Here is a 22,087-nt window from a genome sequence, read left to right as displayed (position 1 = left end):
GTTATGCTGACGGTGTTAAGGGGTATCGCCTGTGGGATCCCACTTCTCGCAAGGTAGTTGTCAGTAGATATGTGATATTTGCAGAAGATGAATTGCAAAAAGAACAAGAAAATGACAGCACTATTAAAGAGATAACCACTGTTCAAATAGATGAAAAATGCAGAGAAGGTGATCTTTCTGAACCAGAACCACAGCACGAAGAACAAGAAGCAGAGGCTAATGACATAGAAGTTCGTCAATCTACTCGACAAAGAAGAACACCATCATGGCACTCAAATTATGTTTTGACAAACCATGATGCATATTGTCTTTTGACAGAAGATAGAGAGCCAACAACTTTTATGGAGGCTATGCGCAATCCAGACGCTTCTATGTGGATGACAGCAATGCAAGAAGAAATTAAGGCATTACATAGGAACCATACCTGGAAACTTGTTGAACTTCCAGCAGGTCGGAAAGCCATTGGTAACAAATGGGTTTACAAGATCAAACGAGATAGTAATGATCAGGTGGAACGCTATCGTGCAAGATTGGTTGTCAAGGGATATGCTCAGAAAGAAGGTATTGACTTCAATGAAATATTTTCTCCGGTGGTGAGACTAACTACTATTAGAGTAGTTTTGGCTATGTGTGCTGCATTTGATTTACATATAGAGCAATTAGATGTAAAGACTGCTTTTCTTCATGGAGAACTTGAAGAAGAGATATATATGCTCCAACCAGAAGGTTTTGAAGAACAAGAAAAAGAAAACTTGGTTTGCAGGTTAACTAAATCTCTGTACGGTCTAAAGCAGGCGCCAAGGTGTTGGTACAAGAGATTTGATTCTTTCATTATTAGCCTTGGATACAACAGACTTAGTTCAGATCATTGTACTTATTACAAGAGGTCTGGTGATAATGATTTTATCATTCTACTGTTGTATGTGGATGACATGTTGGTGGTAGGTCCCAACAAAGATCAAATCCAAGAATTGAAGGCACAGTTGGCTATGGAGTTTGATATGAAAGACTTGGGACCAGCAAACAAGATTTTAGGGATGCAAATTCACCGAGACAAAAAAGATAGGAAGATTTGGCTATCGCAAAAGAATTATTTGAAGAAAATCTTGCAACGCTTCAATATGCAAGAATGTAAGCCAATTTCAACCCCACTTCCTATGAATTTCAAATTATCCTCAAGTATGTGCCCTAGTAGTGAAGCAGAGAGGATGGAAATGTCTCGAGTACCGTATGCATCAGCGGTGGGAAGCCTTATGTATGCCATGATTTGTACAAGGCCAGATATTGCTCAAGCAGTTGCGGTGGTAAGTCGATTTATGGCAGATCCGGGTAAAGAGCATTGGAATGTTGTTAAGAGGATCTTGAGATACATCAAAGGAACCTCAAATGTTGCATTATGTTTTGGAGGATCAGAATTCATTGTCAATGGATATGTCGACTCAGACTTTGCAGGTGATCTTGATAAACGAAAATCTACTACAGGCTATGTGTTTACACTTGCAGGAGGAGCTGTGAGCTGGCTATCTAAATTACAGACTGTTATAGCTTTATCTACTATAGAAGCTGAATATATGGCAGCTACACAAGCATGCAAGGAAGCTATTTGGATCCAAAGGTTGATAGAAGAACTCGGGCACAAACAACAGAAGATTTCTGTGTATTGTGATAGTCAGAGTGCCTTGCACATTGCAAGGAATCCTGCCTTTCATTCAAGAACAAAACACATTGGAGTACAATATCACTTTGTTCGGGAAGTAGTAGAAGAAGGAAGTGTTGATATGCAGAAGATTCACACTAAAGATAACCTAGCAGATGCCATGACAAAACCAATCAACACAGAAAAGTTTGAATGGTGTAGATCCTCATACGGCCTATGGAATACATGAGCAACATGAATTTTGAAAATTTATCAAAATTAGCTTTAAGTGGGAGATTGTGAAAATTAGTAAAGCTAATTTTAGAAAATATATAAATAAATAATAACTAAATAAAATGAGAGGTAATAAACAATCTTAGTTTATAACCTTCGAATTTTAGTGGTTGAAAAAGAGAAGAATTATATACCTCTAATTGACGGATGGTTCATATTGAAGAGACTCACCTATAAATTGAGTTTTTCTTTAATTCATTTCAATCAAGTCATCCAAAGAGAATAACATAATATTTCTTTGAGTAGTTTTCTTCTATATATATATAGAGAGAAGTGTGTTCTTCTTTTGTCAAGAGAGAGTGTTATTGTAGTCTCCTTGTGAGAGAGAGAAGTTGTAATTCTCAAAGAAAGTTATTCAATTGTTTTCATATTTTATACAAATTTCTAATTTTTCATCTCTATATTTTGTTGTATCATTTGTCTGGTACCTAACACGTATCACATATTTTCAACCAATTCTATTTCTTTTAATATCAACTACATTTTTAACTTGATGCTTAAGATTTATGTCATATATTTTTTTATTTAATTTTTATATTTCTAATTGTATAATTATCATTTTTAAGATTAATTTTTGAGTATTACAGTAGTCTGTTAATCTCTTTTAATCTCTTTTCTACAGTAACTTAACAAATAAAGTGATAAATTAACATTTTATTATCATATTGGACACCAATAAGACAATATTGTCTACTTTTGGCACCTAATAAAAGCATACGTGATGTTATTTTGATATATGTTGACATGTAAAATAGTTTTGCATATATTGAAATAATATCACATCTGTTTCATTAAGAAGCTAAAAACAAATGACATCGTTTTATCAGGGTCAAATATGGTATTGGAATATTGGTATATCACTTTATTTGTTGAGTTATGGTCAAAAAAAGATTGATATTATGGTAATACTCGAAAATCAATATTAAAAATAACGAAAATGATTAGTAATTAAAAAAAATTAGTCAAAAATAGTCATAATTTGTTTTATTTAGTATTCATTAATAATAATTAATAAATGCTAAATAAGATAAGTTATGACTATTTTTTTTTTGTTTTCCTAGTATTAATAATGCAACTAAAACTTTAAAGATCAAATCACATATGATGTGAATATCAAAAACTATTTTAGAGTTTTATGTTAGAATAAATCATTTTTATTAATTCAAATAATCCATATTGAATCACCAAAAATTATATATCACAGTGTGAAAGCGTATCTGTACTTATAAAAGTGATAAAAGAGTTGTCTCAATCTTCTTCAACCAAAACCTTCTGTATCATTAATAGGGTTGAATTGTAACTCTTCTGATGGGAAAAGAACTACAGAGGCGGCTTTGGTATGTTGGGACCGAAACCCTAGAGTCACTATTTATATTTGAGCATGATATCTATTATAAACTCTAAAAGTTCAAAAGATACTATTTGATTTTATTTTCATTTCATTCTAAATCAAAAGTAATTATGACTTATTTAATTTAGTATTTATAACAATAAATAAGATCACTGTTATATAAATTATTTAATTTAAAATAGTATAATTTGTGATTATAATTAATATATATATTATTCATAAATAAATTAAATAATTTTTTAATATTTTAATATTAAAATATTAGATCCTGGCTCAAAACTTTAAAAAGAAAAAAAAATGTACAGATTCTCTATATTATATACTCCACACCACTTATTAATCCATTTTCTATCAATGTTGAATTTCATCTCTCACTTAATATCTCAATAACAAAATATAGTTAAATTAATTTGTGTCGAAACCTTCTAATATATGTGCGTTCTTCTTGCAACGTGTAGTGTATTCCTTATGTATTTTTTTATCAAAAATAAAAAATTCAAATTTACTATTTTTTATTAGTTCAATATAAAAAGACTATACTATTTAAAATATAACTCGTTAGCTTCTTGTATATTATGTTTACGTATATGATAAATTACATCTCATATTAAAGACATAATCAAGCTAATTAATACAGATATCTTGGGGCTATATATGTCTATTTGAATAGTGCCAAGATCAATCAAACAATATATAATTTATGGGAGAAAATATTAAATATTTTGACCCTGCGACTTTGCAGTCCTCGCAAAGAGTCACTCGGAAAAAGTTCAATAGTTTGCTACTTTGCTTTAATGCGCCGCTACATATACTATACAGCATATATAATAATTATATAGTATAGTACAATATTATAAACTATTATCCATATAAAAATATATTACTGAATATATATTTCTAGTTGAATTACACTATGACTAATAATGCTGGATATAACTAGTGTATAAAAAAAATTGTTAAATATGTTAATTGCATTCGGTGGCATATCCTGATTAGACATGAGTGAATCCGTTGAGAGAAGAAGCTGGACTTAAAAGCAACCAAAGACAAACCTTGGAAACAGGAAACATAATTAACTTTATTTTATCAATATATATATATTTTTTATTTTTTATTAGCTAAGGTTTGGAAAGGAGGGGGGTGTTTGTTTTGTCCTTTGTTTATTTTAGCATACAAGGTTTAATTTATTTATTTTTTTTCGCTTTATGCTCAACTATATAAAATTATAAACATCTTTCTCTATACTAAGCAGGGTTAGTTCACCTATAAAATATAGTAGACTGCTTAATAGTATTAAAAAATAAAAACCCTAACCAAATAGAGGGTCTTGGGTTCCCTTATTTTCCGGGGTGCTATCTCAAAAAATGAAAATATATGTTGAGTATGCACCAACAATGTAATTTGAATTCTTGATGAGGTAAGAAATTATTTTGAATTCTTGATGACCATTATTACTGTTATCTTTATTGTTTTAATTAATATATATATTCTAATCATACTAAGGTTAATTCAATTTTTCATAGAGCCCCAAACCCTATACTTGTAAATTGTAATAGGCTTCCAATTTGGTCACCCTGATTCTTTGTGGATCAGTTCTCATTTTTAATGAATTAATAATTACTTTCCTTTTTACTCAATTTTGTTAGCTACTTAAACAAAAAGATTAGACTTACCAAATATATGTGTAAGAGTTAAAAAATCCAAACAGAAAGAACACAAGATATTGACTTGAGCAATCAATTCCTAAATACATGGGTAAGAGAAAGCAAATTCTTAAATAAAGTAAAGTATTTTATTAAGGATTATTTGAACCGGGTGCAGCTTGATGAGAGGCATAGAAATCCTCCATCTGTGCCAAGCCTCAGCTGCGCCTTTTTTGTGTTTGAGTTGGAAGAATTCTTGCCAGAAATAGGGAATTGGATTATGGTGCAGGTAATTGAGTTTAAGGGTTGGGCTTCAAATGGTAGTGAGAGGTAAACTTTTTCTTTTGTTTTTATTTTTGGGCCTGAAGTATGACGAATAATCCATGGGTATTCATACCAGAGGAAGTATAGAGAGTAATGAAGTGCCAATGAGCCATAGCTCACACGGCATTCCGTCTCCTCCCCACTTCAAAGGTCTTGGGTTTGAGTCCTACCAGCTTCATTTGATGAGGAGAAAGTACAAATACTTCATTGACTCTTTAGCGAGATTCTAGATATCATCATTATATTATATTATTATTCAATAGCGGAGTTAAAAATATACTAATTCAAGAACATAAAAAGAACATATAAAGATTAAAATGTACTAATTCAAGAACATATAAATTTATATATAAAAAGAAATAATTACACTTATTAAATAGGAAAATTTAATAGTTATAATTAATATATATTTTATGAGTTAGATGATATTTTGATTTTTTTTTATTTTGTTTTAGTTTATAATTAAAAAGGATTAATCTAAACGGTCTCACAACAAAAAAATTTTAGGACCATAATGACTGACACTAATAGGTACGATACTAAACAACCACGGTGAAAAAAACCGACTCTTGCAAAAAAAAATATTGAATTCTAATTTCACAATGATTTATTCTACAAATTTAAAACAATTCCATTTACTTATTTTTTTATTTTCTTTTAATGTTTAACATGTGCATTTTCTTTTAAATTGTGATAGATTTAATTACGTCTGACAAGGATATCAAAAATTTTGCATTGTCAGACATAAAAGACATCATATCATGCATTTTTATGAAAAGAGCTTGTAAGAATATCCTTTAATGTCAATTTCTTTTAGTAATAATTACTCATGACAGGATAAACGACTAATAATAGACGAATTCAGTTGTGACAGACGACAATTAGAGACCTTAACATCATTGATGTTGTGCACAGTGATTATGGAATAAAAAGAAGCTTATAACAGGGTTACGAGGGCAATGAATAAATCTGAGGAAAGATTTATTTTTTATAGTCATGGTGGTTGCAGCAAAACATTTCTGTACAACTTGATATTAGTAAAGTTACGTCAGAAGGTAAAATAGTACATAATGTGGCTTCCAGTAGAATAGCATCCCTTTTCTTACCAAATAGTAGGACTGCATACTCTAAATTCATGATACCTTTAACTGTAAATAAATATTCTACGTGCAAATATCCGACAGGACTCACCCCTTACCAAATTGTTAATAGAGACAGATTTAATAATCTGTGATGAAGCACCTGTGCCTAGCAAGTATATTTATGAAGCACTGGATAGATGTTTGAGAGATATTATGAGGTACACATCAATTGCTAATGGCGAGCGTCCATTCGGAGGGAAGGTGATTGTACTCGGTGGAGACTTTAGACAAATATTGCCTGTAACTACAAGAGAATCTCGACATGATATAGTGCGCAAAACCATAAATTCTTCATACCTTTAGGAGTCTGCTGAAGTTTCATGACTGTCAAGGAACATGAGACAAACTATGGGATGCAAAAATGATAACCAACAGGAAATCAAGGAATTTAGTGATTGGTTGTTAAAATTGGTGATGGCCTACGAAGAGATAACTTAGATGAAGAGTCAAAAATTGAGATTCCTATAGATGATAGTTTTATATTCCAAACAGGTATTTGATGAAAGGAAAAGGACACATATCAATTAGATTGAAGGATGGTTCTCTAAGTTATATTTCTGATGTTTTCTATGCTCCTGAACTTGATTACAATTTACTAAATATGGGGCAATTATCTGAGAAGGGATATAAGATGATAAGTTATCGTGGATATTGCACTGTGTTTGACAACAACGGAAGGTTCATAGATAAAGTAAAGATGACTTCAAACAGAATATTTCCATTAAAAATTCAACATGTTAATCCCTCTTGCTTGAATTTTGTGATACTTGATGATAACTGGCTGTGGCATATGCGGTTTGGACATTTTCATTTTTCTGGCCTAAACTACCTGTTAAGAAAAGGATTTGTTTCTGGTCTACCACGGGTTCATATTCCCAATTGTGTTTGTGAGATTTGTCAACTGGGAAAGAAGCACAGAGATTCATTCCCTACAGGAAAGTCATGGAGAGCCAGAAGATTACTTGAAATTGTGCATTCAGATCTCTGTTCTATAGAGATTTCAAGTAAAGGTGGTAGTAGGTACTTTATCACTTTTATTGATGATTTTAGTAGATATACATGGGTATACTTTCTGAAGCAAAAATCAGAAGTATGTGATGTCTTTAAGACATTCAAGGCGTTTGTCGAAAAACAAAGTGGCTGTAAAATCAAAATCCTCAAAATAGACAGAGGAACATAATATCTTGCATGTTCAGAATACTTTAAGTAACATGGAATTCAACACCATCTAATAACTAGATATACTCCTCAACAAAATAGAGTTGCTAAAAGAAAGAATAGAACCATCATGGATATGGTTAGATGCATGCTCAAGACAAAACAAATGCCTAAAGAGTTTTGGGTAGAAGCAGTCGCAACAGCAATTCATATTTTAAACAGGTGTCCAACAAAAAGTGTTTGTGATAAAACTCCAGAGGAAGCTTGGAGAGAAAAGCGGACTTTCATTCGTCATTTTAGAATCTTTCGGTGTATCACTTATTCCCACGTACCAGATCAATTAAGGAAGAAGTTAGATGACAAAGGCGAAAAGTGTATCTCTATCGGCTGTAGCACAGACTCAAAAGCATACAAGTTCTATAATCCAGAAACAAAGAAAGTAATCATCAGCAGAGACGTGACGTTTGATGAGAAAGGCATGTGGGACTGGGACACAAAGACAGAAAAGCAGTCGATTGTAATTTCAAATACATGTGATGATGAAGAAGAAATACAACCGGACACAACCGAACAACCAGAATCATCTAAAAGACCTCAAAGAGAGCGGAAACTACCTGCTAGATTAGCAGATTATGAAGTTGGCAATGACAACAATCCGTCCGATGAAGAAATAATAAATGTTGCTCTATTTTTAGACTGTGAGCCCTTGAACTTTGAAGAAGCTTCTAAAGATAACAATTGGAAGAAAGTAATTGATGAAAAGATTCATGCCATTGAAAAGAATGACATATGGGAGCTGATAGATTTACCAACAGATAAGAAGCCGATTGGAGTAAAGTGGGTTTACAAGACTAAGTACAGACCCATTGGTGAAGTTGACCATTTCAAGGCAAGATTGGTTGCAAAAGGATACAAACAAAAGCTAGGTATTGATTAATTTAAAGTATTTGCTCCTGTTGTTAGATAGATACTATTTGTATGATTATTTCACTCTCTGCTCAAAATAAGTAGAAGATACATCAGATGAATTTTAAGTCAGCATTTCTAAATGGCACTTTAGAAGAAGAAGTGTACGTTGAGCAACCTGCAGGATAAAAAGTTTTTGGAGAAGAAGATAAAGTTTATAAGTTGAAGAAAGCTTTGTACGGGTTAAAACAAGTACCAAGAGTGTGGTACAAGAAGATTGATTCTTATTTCACTCAGAATGGTTTCAAAAGATGTCCATTTAAGTATACACTTTATATCAAGTTTGTTGAACCTGGAGATATCTTGATCATGTGTCTTTATGTTGACGATTTAATCTTTACTGGTAACAATTTGAAGATAATTGCAGAATTTATGGAGGCTATGATAAATACTTTGAAATGACAGATATGAGCTTGATGCCTTATTTCCTTGGCATCAAAGTTCTTCAAAAAGATAATAGAATTTTCATTTCTCAGGGAAAATATGCAAATGATATTTTGAAGAAATTTTAGATGGAGCACTCAAAACCAGTTTCTACTCTGAGCGAAGAGAAATTAAAATTATTGAAAGAAGATAAAGGAAGAGCAGTAAATCCCACATACTATAAAAGCTTGATTGTAAGTCTAAGGTACTTGATTGTGACCAGACCAGATATTGTGTTTGGAGTTGGTTTGCTTAGCAGATTTATGGAGGAGTCTTGTACCAACCATTTGCAAGCGACAAAACGGATTTTTCGATATATCAAAGGTACTTTAAATGATGGTATTTATTATGAAAATACTAATGAAGTGAATCTTGTCGGTGGGCTAGAGATATAGAAACAAGAAAAAGTACTTCGGGATTTATATTTCATCTTGGTTCTGGTGCAATTTCATGGTCATCAAAGAAACAACAAGTAGTAGTACTCTTTACGGCAGAAGCAGAATATATAGCAACAGCAAGTTGTGCAACGCAAGCAGGGCTAAGAAGAATTCTTGAGAAATTAAACGAGAAACAAAGTACTCCAACAATGATATTTTGTGATAACAAGTCATTTATTGCACTTTGCAAAAATCCTGTGTTCTATAGAAGATCGAAGTATATTGATATTCAATTTCACAAAATCAGAGAGTTGGTGAATGAAAAAGAAGTTTTGATTGAGTAGTATTCTACTGAAGACCAAGTTGCAGATATATTTACAAAGTCATTAAAGACCGAGTTATTTACAAGTTAAAAAAATGCTTGGAATGATTAACTCTACAAACTTGATTTAAGGGAAGCAATGTTAGAAAATTAAATCAAGTGGTATGCAAGTAACAAAAGTTTAGAAAATCAAAGGCAGAATTTAATTTGAATTCAAAGTGGTTACAAGTTCATGGTTTATCACCAAGATTCTATAAACTTCTTCTTGTGCTATCAACTTGTACAAGTTGAATCCAACATAGAAGACTCTACAATATTCATTAGCATGCACTGTAATTAATTTATTGTCACCACCTTTGATTCTTAGCAACTAAAAAATATTATTTTGATTAAGTAGTTGCCTATAAATAGACTTAAACTCATGTACTGTAAATGTGTTCCTTGAAATGAAAAAAACATGATTATGAGAAGTGTTCTGTTGTTCTGAGTGTTGATGAGTTTGAGAAATTAAAAATGTGGTAGCATTATTACGTGAGTAAGTAATTCTACAGCGAATATAGTATGGGTATTATATTTACACTCAATCATAATCCTTGGCTTTGCAACCGATTTTTGGGAAATTCTTGGGTTTTGTATTTAAAAAGAATTGGAGGTATGTTTGCTCTGGATATGTGGACAAGGTAGCAGACAAGATATATGTTGCAGTTGTCTTGAAAGTAGCCAAACTAAAGGAAATGGTGCAGAGGAACCAACAAGTAAAACTTAAAGTTTGAAGTTTAGTTTTCACCATCCTCATCCATAGTTCACTTAATGTTTAATGATATTGTTAGTGTGATTAGTTTTTCCTTTTATGCCTAGTTTTTTTTTTTGTGTCTGGTTTGTGTGTACTTGATCTTCTGCTTGGTGAGACTTATAAATAAATTATTTATTATTCAATCATTATGTTCTGTATTATCCATATAAATAAAATGATACAAATACACTCCCTTTTATTTGGACATCATCACAGGTAGGCGAAATTCTGGGAACAAAAATAAAGAACCAATAATAACAACAGAGCTATTTCAGATATCATTGAGTCCTTGTGTGTGTTAGGTAGTTAGTTAAATATTAGTTTCTAGTTGAGTACTCTCATCACCATGTAACTATGATCCAAACTATTTCTTTTCTTTTAAACATAAAAAGAGGGATTGGTTAAACTTACCAGGGCACTGTGAGAAATTGTCAGAAGCTTTGCAAAGAGAAGGGAGACCAAGTGCAAGTGTGATATTGATCTTCAATCCAAGGTCAGGATCATCCCTGTCTTTGAGGATAAGACAGACACATTTTTTGTTGTTCTTTAAGGATTCTATGAGGCCACTGCAACAATCTGATGTGGGAGCTTTTGCATCACCACCAAGATATGGCAAACATGTTGCAGTATTTGTTAGTTGTTCTGCACATTTTTGTTTCTCTTGTGCTGAGTCCCCCATTGCATTGCTGATTAATATCAATGCTATTGTTACTAACACTAACTTAGAATCCATATTCAATTATAGAGAATGAATATTGGTGGAGGTAGATTATAATCTTAAAGTTATGTAAACTATTTATATAGAAATTGTGGTTTATTAAAAGGTTATATAAGTAATGTTAGATTCGAAAAGTGGATTGAATTTCTTTTCCCCTTTTTATTCATAGAAAATCATACAAGCAGTTATGACTTATGAATTTTTGTTGAACAATCAGCATTGTTCAAAAGAGGAAAGTAAATGAAGAGTGAGAATGACTAGAGATAGTAGATACTATACTAGATAATAGGATAACCTTACAATGAGATCAAGCTAGCTTATTATGCAGAACATATAAACCACATTTATCAAACTAAACTATGCACTTTGTTATATATAACTTATAGAAGATTGAATAGAGAGAAAAGCCGTGTGAAATGAGCATCAAATGGTGTTAGGATTTCCATGAAAAATAGTATGAATATTATTAGAACAAATTGGAAAACTAAATGTGGAATTTGTAATCATGGTTTTTTCTGATTGACCACAGAAAATGCAAGTTGTACTAAATGGGTTGGTAATGGCAAAAGAACTATAAAAAGAAAAAGTCTTTAAAATAGAAATGTTTCTTAAGCATAATAATGTCTAACGTATTATTTTTCCACCATAAATATATTCCAATGATCAAGTAGTAGTTGTAGTGAGTGTCCTAATCATAACTTGAAGTTTGGTTTTCTTTCCCCAATAAAATGCAAGTAAAAATCAGGAGTCCATGAAGTCAAAGTGTGCAACCGGGAGATTCCACCGTTGACTGGAAAAGTGATGAACCACTTCATAATTCAGATATGAGGATCACAAAAAAATGTTGAGCTACGTGTACAAATATACGTAAAATTAAGGTAGAAACTCACGTACAATTATCTTCGTATAAAATTGATAGTTAAAAACCATTAAATGAGTTTAACATATTTGATTAAATTATCATCTAACGATTCTCAACTATAGACTTCACAAGAAGGCAACAACAGCATGTGAAATCTCACCAACATAACAAGCACTAGCGTGCAATTTGCTGTTCATACAAAGAAAAAGAAAATATTATTTTTCATTTTTAGAAAAGAAATACCAGGTGGATAAAGATTGGAGTTGGTTAAAAGTTTGTATAAGAGTAATATTTGCAAAATAAAGTGTGACGAATAGCAGATTTTTTGCTCCAACTCCTTAATAAAAGTAAAAGATAAAAGATAAATACTTGTACTACACACATATTGTTGACATTCACATATTCAGAAGCATTTCAGAGTCATATATGTGATAGATATGTTATAGACTAATAATTTCACATATAAACTGCACTACACTAATGTGTTAAGCAGCCACTCTTACTATATAGTATATACAATAATATTCCTTCTGGTTTAGCAATTGATCATGGCATCCCCATATGCAACTCAATCTCTTCTCTTGATTCTGTTCATCATTCTAACAACCTTCCTTCACTTCAGTTTATGCATGGTGAAAAGGCTAAACATGACATGCAATGAGAAAGAAAGGAATGCACTCCTCAGCTTCAAGCATGGACTCTCAGACCCTTCCAACAGGCTCTCATCATGGTCTAATGAAAAGGACTGCTGCAGATGGCTAGGAGTTCGCTGCGACAACATCACCGGCCGAGTCGTGGGACTCAATCTCAGCACCCCGCTCAACTCGCCTTACATGGAGTTGAGTGGTGAGATTAGTCCTTCCTTGCTTGAACTAGAATCTTTGATTAGCCTGGACTTGAGTTTGAACTATTTTGTTCATACTCAAATACCAAGCTTCTTTGGCTCAATGAAGGGACTAAGATACTTGGACCGTAGCTTAAGTGGATTCATGGGACTAATCCCTTATCAGCTAGGAAATCTTTCAAACTTGCAGCATCTTAATCTTGGATACAACTATGCTCTTCAAGTTGGTAACCTTAATTGGATTTCAACCCTTTCTTCATTACAATACCTTGATTTGAGTAGTACAGACCTACATAAAGAACTTGATTGGATTCAAGTTTTTGGTGCACTTCCTTCACTTTCAGAATTGCACTTGGAGAATTGTCAAATTGATAACTTATCACCATCAAAAGGGAAAGCCAACTTCACAAATCTCCAAGTGCTTGATCTTTCAAACAACAATCTCAATCAAGGGATACTTTCATGGATTTCTAATCTCAGTAGAACTCTTGTGCAGCTCGATTTGCGAAGTAACTTTCTGCAGGGTGAAGTCCCTGAGATGCTATCAAGAATTCAGAACTTGCAGAGTCTTGTCTTACAAGGAAACCAACTCAATGGGGAACTTCCAGATTCATTAGGCAAGCTTGAGCATCTTGAAGTCTTGGATCTCAGTAACAACACCATCACAGGTCCTATTCCATCATCATTGGCAAATTTATCATCCTTGAGGACCTTAAATCTCGGTCACAACCAACTCAATGGGACAATTCCAAAGAGTTTTGGATACTTGAAAAACCTTCAGGTATTAAATCTTGCTTCAAATTCTTTGACAGGTGGTATCCCTGAAAGTCTAGGAATTCTCTCAAATTTGGTGACATTAGACCTTTCATCAAATTTGTTGGAAGGACCAATGAATGAATTGAATTTTCTAAAACTTTCCAAATTAAAGGAACTTCGAATGTCGTCAACAGAACTATTTTTCAGTGTCAATTCTAGTTGGGTGACCCCTTTTCAACTTGAATATGCTTTGATGAGTTCCTGTGGAGTAGGTTCTAAGTTTCCAACATGGCTTAAGAGGCAAAGTTGTTCAAATCAGGTATCTCAGACAAGGCTCCAATTTGGTTTTGGAATTGGACTTTGCAGCTCGAATTCCTGGATCTCTCTAACAATGAGATAAGTGGAGATCTATCTAATGTCTTCTAAATTCCAGCATCATAAATTTGAGTTCTAATCTATTCAAGGGTCTATTGCCAAGTGTGTCTGCAAATGTTGAAGTGCTGAATATTGCCAACAACTCAATCTCAGGACCAATTTCTCCTTTCTTCTGTGAGAGGATGAATGGTAATTATACTAACAAGTTAGCCGTGCTCGATGTTTCGAACAATCGCTTATCCGGTGATCTTGGTCAATGTTGGATGAATTGGCAAGCTTTAATGCATTTGAACTTAGGCACAAACAAATTGTCTGGTGAAATTCCAAACTCCATAGGGTACTTATCTGGACTAGAGTCTTTGTTGTTAGATGACAATGCCTTTTCTGGATCAGTTCCTTGGACAATGCAAAATTGCTCAATGTTGAAGTTCATTGACATGGGTGACAACCAACTTTCTGATACATTACCAGCATGGATATGGGAAATGCAACCTCTAATGGTTCTTCGCCTTCGATCCAACAAGTTCAAAGGAAGCATTAATCAGAACATGTGCCAACTTTCCTCCCTCATTGTGCTGGACCTTGCCAACAATTCCCTCTCAGGAACAATTCCAAATTGTTTGGATAGCTTGAAGGCAATGGCTGGTGAAGATGACTTCTATGCCAACCCTTTGAAGTACTACTATGGATTTGATTTCAACTATGATAACTACAAAGAAAGTCTTGTTTTGGTTCCAAAAGGAGATGAATTAGAGTACAGAGACAACTTGATCCTTGTGAGAATGATTGACCTCTCAAGTAACAAGCTATCTGGGGCTATTCCAACAGAACTTTCCAAGCTATCTGCGCTGCGGTTTCTGAACTTGTCTAGAAACTATTTGTCTGGAGAGATACCCAAAGACATGGGTAAAATGAAATTGTTGGAGTCCCTTGATCTCTCATTGAACCAAATTATGGGTGAAATCCCTCAAAGCTTGTCTGATTTGTCCTTTCTCAGCTTCTTGAACCTATCATACAACAACTTATCAGGTATGATCCCAACAAGCACTCAGCTTCAGAGCTTTGAGGCACTTAGCTACACAGGTAACCCTGAACTTTGTGGTCCTCCTTTGACAAGTAATTGTTCTAGTGGCCAAGAGTTGTTGGGTGCTGGTTCTGTTGAACATGCTGATGGCATTTTCTTTGATACATCTGACTTTTACAAAGCTATGGGAGTTGGATTTGCTGCTGGGTTTTGGGGGGATTTGCAGTGTTATTTTCTTTAACAGAACTTTCAGGCATGCTTATTTTCGTGTTCTTAATCACTTGGATGATCTTATTTATGTTTCCATAGTCTTGAAGATAAGAAGGTTGATTGCTAAATTATAAGTTTACATTCTAAGAAGTGTGTTATCACAAGGTTGTCTTTGTTAATATAGTCAAATGGTGTCATTTCTGTTTTTATTTACTTTCATTTGTGCTCAAAATTCTTGGATGTTTGAGAAACTCAGAATGTACCTCTGCAGTTAAGATTTTGCTTTATGCTAATTTCCTTCAGTAACTAAAGCTAAAATTTCAAGGTGTCATTGAAGTGAATATATTCATTCCTAAACATATTGTTTTTCTGGGTGACTATCATTACTAACATATTACCACTCTGTAGTAGTTTCTTGCTAATTTCCTAAAAAAAAAAGTATATGGTACCAATATACTATCCAAATCTATTGTCGATAATAATTAATTATTATATTTTAATTACAATTAGCATTAACATATATAAAGAGACACATCTATTAAGACATTTTCATTCATAAAAAATATTTTTTTTTTAACACATTCATAAAGACACTTCTATTAAACACAAATATAAATAAGAGTTGGTAGAAGTTGGTAAAATCTTTATTGATTACGTAACGGGATTGTTTCAAATTACAACAATATTTAAAATAATAAAAATTATTTACAATAAAATAGTGTTGTAAATACATTTAATTATATATTGTTACGTTAATAAAAATAATTATTTTTTTATTGACGGTCTAAACAGTTCTTCAATGTGTAACGCGTTTAATATTTAATTTAATAATTTAGGCTTTAATAGGTCGCCTATAAACTAAATTGGGAGCTAAATTTTTTGGCCATTTAACAAATATCTGTTTGTTAACAAATACATATAAAAAAATGTTAATTCTTGTTTAAAATTTAGTCTTTGTTTAGTTTTTTGAAGAATTTATTATTATTTAATTAATTTAAATATTTATTTTTATAGTACTAATTGTTCAAAAAATAAAAATTATTTATTTTTTTTAAATTGAATAAAAAATATTATTTAAAAGATAGCTAATTGCTCTTACACATATATGGATACATGCATGTACATAAATGATACATGTGTATATAATATATAGAAAAAATGTAAATAAATAGTTTTTAATTAATTAATTTTAAATAACTGTAATTAATAATAATTAATTTTATAATTTTAAAAAATAAATTTAAATAATTATTAATTAATAATCATTATACAATTTAAAAATATTATTTTCAAAGTTATATTTATAATTTTTAATATATCATTATACAATTTTTTATGAAGATAAATAATGGTGCAAGTGCAGATATTTTCAAGAGCTTTAAGGTATATTATTCATATCTATTCATTATTGGCTTCTCCTCTACTTGATTAGCTTATTCATTTTCAAATATATTCAATTACAGATGGGATGTGAATGTAGTAAACACTCTTCCAGACTACATGAAATTTATCTTCTTAGCACTCTTCAATAGTGTCGATGGCATAATTGCCTTCCTCATCTCGCAAAATTGCTGTAAATAAAAATTCTGATATTATATGATAAAATTATTAGAAATAATAACTGATGTGGTGAATGTTATCAGTGGTGTGAGTGGTGCAACAAGAACATCATTCCGCCGTTTCATGCCTACCTACAAAATGCAACAATTTTGTCGTCCGGCGAGGCGTTACTTGCTCCTTGGCTCCTTGCTATTTCTTACTAGCTCAAGCTATCGATGATTCCATTACTACTAACTACCTGGTTCGCTCCTCATGCACCATTTTCAGGCTCTACAATGATCGAGAAAGAGTGGAAGAAGATGAACGGAGTTTCACACTGCACCTACCAACATGGTGATGGCCTAGGCAGGCCTGATGATTCAGCACACAACAGAATCAATCTGTTACTTGTTCACCCAATTCCAATTACCTAATTCATAATTAATACAATGTTGCAATTTCACATGCATACATTATTATATATTCCCAATAATTGTTACTAGTTCTCTTCAGTATCAGTGTTTCCAAATGATGTATAACATCAATTATCACTCAATCTATGTGGTAATGTTTGTTAATTGAGACAGAAACACAGTATTGTTAACTAAAATTTCAATTTTGAGAGATAAAATTTTAGTCTTATAAAATTTTTTAGGCTAGAAATTGAAATTGTAATACCATTTATTAGCTGTGCATCCCTCTACTATATATTTACTGTCCAATTTGACACACTTAGCTCAATTTGGTTTATAAGAAATCACCTTTAGGGTGCACGCAGATCGGATCAGATATGGCTAAAATTTCGATCAGATCCATACTAACATCATCGAATCGGATCAGATCTAATATCCGTAATTTTTAAAGTTGGATCAAATCCAATCCGCATATTTGATTGGATATCAGATATATCCGCAAAACACAAAATTTTTTTAAAATTGTATTTATATTAAAAAATATTAATAAAATTCATTTTTTCTATTCTTTTAAATATATTTATTCTTAAAATAATATTAAACATATTTTTCTTAAATAATAATTTAAAATAATACGACATATATAATCATTATTAGTTGAAATAAAATATAAAAAATATTTAATTATTTATTTTTTTATTTTTGCAAATACGTTACAATCCAATCCGATTAATCTACAAATCCGATTTATATCCACAATTTTCAAATCGAATTCGAATAAATAACGGATCCTATCCATTAACACGCCTGATCAATTTCAGTTTATTAAGCTTGCTACCATGCTAGCTAATATAATATAATTTGACTCTCTGATCCAAGAAATAAAGATTAAAAGTCCGTGCAAAAAAAAAAAAAACATTATGAGTACACAGATGGCTGGCTTCTCAATCTGAATATCTGACGGTTGGGCCAAAAATAATTAAATAGATAAAAACAAATTTGATTTTCCTGCATACAATAACAATAGAGGAGTGCTAAGGGGATATCAAATTTTGTGAGTTGTAGCCATCAATTAGTCATCAATAGTGTATTTAATGGTGTAAAATTTCATCTAATAGTAAAGAATCACTCTTTTTTTTTTGCTAGCTAAGTGCTGGCCATATTTTAACAAATTTTCCTAGACTTCTCCATAACAATAATAATTTCTGTTTATTTTTAAGATAAAGATTTATCTATTTTGTTTTTTAAAAATAAATTTTAAGAGTATAATAATTTTTTTAATTTAATATATTTAAAATACAAAAAATTAATAACTTTTAGTATTTTTTAAAATATTTTTAATTTAAAATATTTCCTTAAAATACATAACACATAGTTTATGTTATATGCTGACAAAAAATAAATAAATTTATGTTATGATCCACTTATTTTAAAGGGATAAAGAAATTGATCCCACAAATTTCAGTATTTTAAGACGCATGGAGCCCACGACCACATGATGAATTGGCACTTTTTCGCTGTGAGATAGAAAGAAAAAGAGAAGCCCAATCAATAATACACACTAGACACTACTGAGTAGTGAGTACTGACAACACAACACAGCTCGATTAGTGTGCCATTAGCCTAACTGCCCCAACACCTCACTCCCTCACGCACTTGCACTGCGCAAACCCTAAACTCCCCCGCTCTCTCTTTCTCTCTAAAACATGTCGAGCGCCGATCCCGAACACCGGGAGGAGGATGAAGCACCCGCTCCCGCCGATGACGAAGACACCGGAGCTCAGGTTGCTCCTATCGTCAAGCTCGAGGAGGTTGCTGTCACTACCGGCGAAGAGGACGAAGATGTCATCCTCGATCTGTAATCCCTAACTCACGCTTTTTTGAGTCTTCTCTTCTTCGATCATCGTTTTTTTCTTTTTTGAATATTACAATAAATCTGTGCTTTTACTCCAATTGATTGTAGGAAATCGAAGCTTTACCGATTCGACAAGGATGGGAATCAGTGGAAGGAGCGAGGCGCAGGTACCGTCAAGTTCCTGAAGCACAAGGCTACTGGCAAGGTTAGGCTTCTCATGAGGCAATCCAAAACCCTCAAGATCTGCGCCAATCATCTCAGTATGTGATTCCTTTCATTTGCATCTTCTTTTCATTGCTTTGATTTTATTTGATCTTGTTTTTTCATTTCTCCTTTTTTAGGTTGAGTTTTTTTTCCCTTTTTTTTGTCATCATCTTTGCCGTTTGATTGTTGCAGTTTTAGCTACTATGTCCGTGCAAGAGCATGCTGGGAACGATAAATCTTGCGTCTGGCATGCAAGGGACTTTGCTGACGGTGAACTCAAGGATGAGCTCTTCTGCATCCGATTCCCTTCAGTTGAAAGTGAGCATGTCCTTTTTCCTTTTTGGATAATCTTGCTTGGATGTTTTTAACTCTTTTTTTTAATGCCTTTTTGTAGTTGATTAGATTAAATTGTGATTGTGTTTGACAAAGTCTGTCACCACTTGGCTGCTATTCATGAATGTACTGATTTCTGTTTTATGTTGATCAATGATCTGTGATGTTCATCTTGTGCCTTGGTACATTTAATCGGTTCGTTGAGTCTGCTCATTTTATTCGTAGTTTGAACTTTAAACCAACCAAGCACAGCGTATTCTGTTTTGCACCCAGTGTTCTTTGATACTCTGAGATACTAGCGTATTTGTGTGTCTTTTCCTATGTTTGTTGGTTAAAGTTTGCTAAATCACTTGCATTAAAATTTTCTTATGAATTTGGAGTGAATTGAGCAGTTTGAACCGGAGTCTGTCGTCACATTTCCTGGGAACTTTTTAAGCATTATAGTTAATTAGGGCCGGCCTTAGGAGACATTTCTCACTTAACTGTACTTCCATTGTGTTTTGTTTGCAACAATTATTAGAGACGAACTTACTGTTATTTTGACGGCTTCTTTATGCACTTAACTATATCATTTATTATTAGCTTGCTAGTTGTGTGTTGTCTTGATGTGGTGAAGTTATCTACATATGTGATTAATTATAACACAAAAAGTTATCTAACAGGCTTCTGTGTATTTGATGACTATATCTTTTTGTATGTATATGAGGATATCTAATCCCCCTCTGTTGTCCATTATGCCATTCTTTTCTTGCTAATGAAATTATCTTCTATCAAATGAGAACAAAGTATCTGATGACTATATTCAATAAATGTTGGAAGCATAGTTTTTTTTATTGTGGATAGCGGCTCATGGCAGAGCACCAAAAATCTGCCATAGGGTTATGGCGTATGCGTTTCGGAAAATGGTGGATGGACTGAAAATACATGCATATGCACAACAAAAATGAAGAAAAACTGCACATGTAATAGATTATAAAATCTAATCAATATAAGCAACTTTCTACCCATAAAACATATAATTAATTCAGCAATTTCATACAACTTTAAGTCATAAACACCAAAAAAAAGGCAGAGTTTGAATGCCAATGATGGTATAGTCAAATACTAAAAATAAAAAAGAAAGATTAAAGACATTGTCTCATTATGCTTTAAAGTTGACATAGTGACCTATGTACATTGTAATAAGGATAGAAGAGAGGTTTCTTACTTGAGCAGCAGAGAGAACAACAGAGAAGGAAGAGAGGAGGAGTAATAGTTGTAGGGCCAACCGCCAGTGTCATGTGGCGGTGATGCTGTCAGTGGTTCTTCCAGCATCAAAGAGGGAGGGAGAATGACATAGGGAAGATATTTTTGGGTTGGTTATGGCGCAAGAGGCTGAAATTGGGGTATGAGAATGTGACCTTACTAATGTTAACTTCTAGAGTTTTCTGAATGACAAAACAATCCTCAAATGTAAAAAATGGTTCACCCAGCCCCGCCATTCATGTCATGGACCACCATGGCGTTGCCACCATTGTGTCCACCGTCATTATTGCATTGCAGTGTTACCCAGATGGCGGCAGGCCCAAATTCTGTCATGCCATTTTGCCATGGTGCTGTCATGGACACAATACTACCATTATTATTATTATTATTATTATTACAGGGCACTCATGCCCTTTCCAAATTCAGCTTTATGTATTCACTGCTGGACAAAAAGCTTAATGTTGTCATTCTCATCATAGTTTTACTGTGTATATTTACTCTTGTTTTCTCTTCGGATTAGATTGCAAAAGCTTCATGGAAACATTCCAAGAAGTTGCAGAGTCCCAGAAGAAAGAGGAAGGAGAAGAAGGATCCGCAGCAGCTGGTCTTCTTGAGAAATTGAGTGTTGAAGAGAAGACAGATGCAGAGAAGAAAGACGAGAAGTCTGAGGAAAAAGAATCCAAAACAAAACAGGAAACTAAGGCAGATGCAGAGAAGGAAGGTGAAGAGCCTGCTTCATCAGCTTGAGTATTATTCATTCACATTTTACAGTACATGGTTAATATGACAAGGTTGTGTTTGCCATCACATCTTGGGATAGTGTCATACTCGTTAGTCATGGAATTGTGTCAGAGCCATGCAATTAATTGAGGTGTTTGTGTCCTCCTTTGAGTCTTCTTGTCATCAAGCTTAAGTTAGAGTTGGGTTTGAATTCTAAGGCTTGAGCATTCTGGGTCTGGGAGTTTTGAGTGTTCCTTTCATTCTATATATTTATTCGAGTAACGAGTTATCTTGGTCATGGTCCGGCACTCTGTAGGGAGCAGTCGAGAAACAAAGTTATAAACAAAGGTTTTGGATACAAATTGTTTGTTTTCAAGAAATTTTAAAGTTTCAAAGCTACAACTTAGTTTTGCCTGCATTTGCTTCTACTCTTTTTAATCCTCTGTAAGCCTACTGATGTGAAGGGGAAAATGGACTATTATTATTTTTGTTATTAACCAAATACAATAATATTGTCGTTTCCTTGTATTGGTGAATTTTTCCTAGCAAGTATTATTAAC

At 32.8% G+C, this 22,087-nt stretch overlaps 3 protein-coding genes and 1 pseudogene across 3 annotated transcripts; 3 read left to right on the top strand and 1 right to left on the bottom strand.

The window, feature by feature from the left end:
- Positions 1-8,567: 8,567 nt before the first annotated feature.
- Positions 8,568-11,108, bottom strand: LOC140175248 (non-specific lipid transfer protein GPI-anchored 14-like). The gene is made up of 2 exons (XM_072202205.1): positions 10,841-11,108; positions 8,568-8,632 (listed from the first exon to the last, which is right to left on the bottom strand). The coding sequence occupies exons 1-2, from the start codon at positions 11,106-11,108 to the stop codon at positions 8,568-8,570; spliced, it is 333 nt and encodes a 110-aa protein (XP_072058306.1).
- A 1,447-nt stretch (positions 11,109-12,555) lies between these two features.
- On the top strand, positions 12,556-14,979 carry LOC112713118 (receptor-like protein EIX2; annotated as a pseudogene).
- On the top strand, positions 14,887-15,249 carry LOC140175247 (receptor-like protein EIX2). The gene has a single exon (XM_072202204.1). It carries the CDS (start codon positions 14,887-14,889, stop codon positions 15,247-15,249), a length of 363 nt encoding a protein of 120 aa, XP_072058305.1.
- Positions 15,250-18,619: 3,370 nt separating this feature from the next.
- On the top strand, positions 18,620-21,929 carry LOC112712483 (ran-binding protein 1 homolog b). Its single transcript, XM_025765381.2, has 4 exons — positions 18,620-19,028; positions 19,134-19,285; positions 19,422-19,547; positions 21,328-21,929. The coding sequence occupies exons 1-4, from the start codon at positions 18,877-18,879 to the stop codon at positions 21,552-21,554; spliced, it is 657 nt and encodes a 218-aa protein (XP_025621166.1). The 5' UTR covers positions 18,620-18,876; the 3' UTR covers positions 21,555-21,929.
- The last annotated feature ends 158 nt before the right edge of the window (positions 21,930-22,087 follow it).

The sequence above is a fragment of the Arachis hypogaea genome, chromosome 9 (genome assembly GCF_003086295.3).
Source record: "Arachis hypogaea cultivar Tifrunner chromosome 9, arahy.Tifrunner.gnm2.J5K5, whole genome shotgun sequence".
NCBI classification, from domain to species: Eukaryota; Viridiplantae; Streptophyta; class Magnoliopsida; order Fabales; family Fabaceae; genus Arachis; species Arachis hypogaea.
Note: the sequence above shows the minus strand (reverse complement) of the source record. Positions and strands in the feature narration are given on the sequence as shown.

Bases quoted from the DNA above. Each gene is read 5' to 3' on its own strand.
- LOC140175248 (XM_072202205.1), bottom strand. From the start codon at position 11,108: ATGGGGGACTCAGCACAAGAGAAACAAAAATGTGCAGAACAACTAACA. The intron at 8,633-10,840 runs GTAAGTTTAACC...TTTATCCTGCAG, and splicing joins CAATTTCTCACAGTGCCCTG to GTTGCTCAACGTACACTTCT.
- LOC140175247 (XM_072202204.1), top strand. From the start codon at position 14,887: ATGGGTAAAATGAAATTGTTGGAGTCCCTTGATCTCTCATTGAACCAA.
- LOC112712483 (XM_025765381.2), top strand. From the start codon at position 18,877: ATGTCGAGCGCCGATCCCGAACACCGGGAGGAGGATGAAGCACCCGCT. The intron at 19,286-19,421 runs GTATGTGATTCC...TGATTGTTGCAG, and splicing joins GATCTGCGCCAATCATCTCA to TTTTAGCTACTATGTCCGTG. The intron at 19,548-21,327 runs GTGAGCATGTCC...TCTTCGGATTAG, and splicing joins CCGATTCCCTTCAGTTGAAA to ATTGCAAAAGCTTCATGGAA.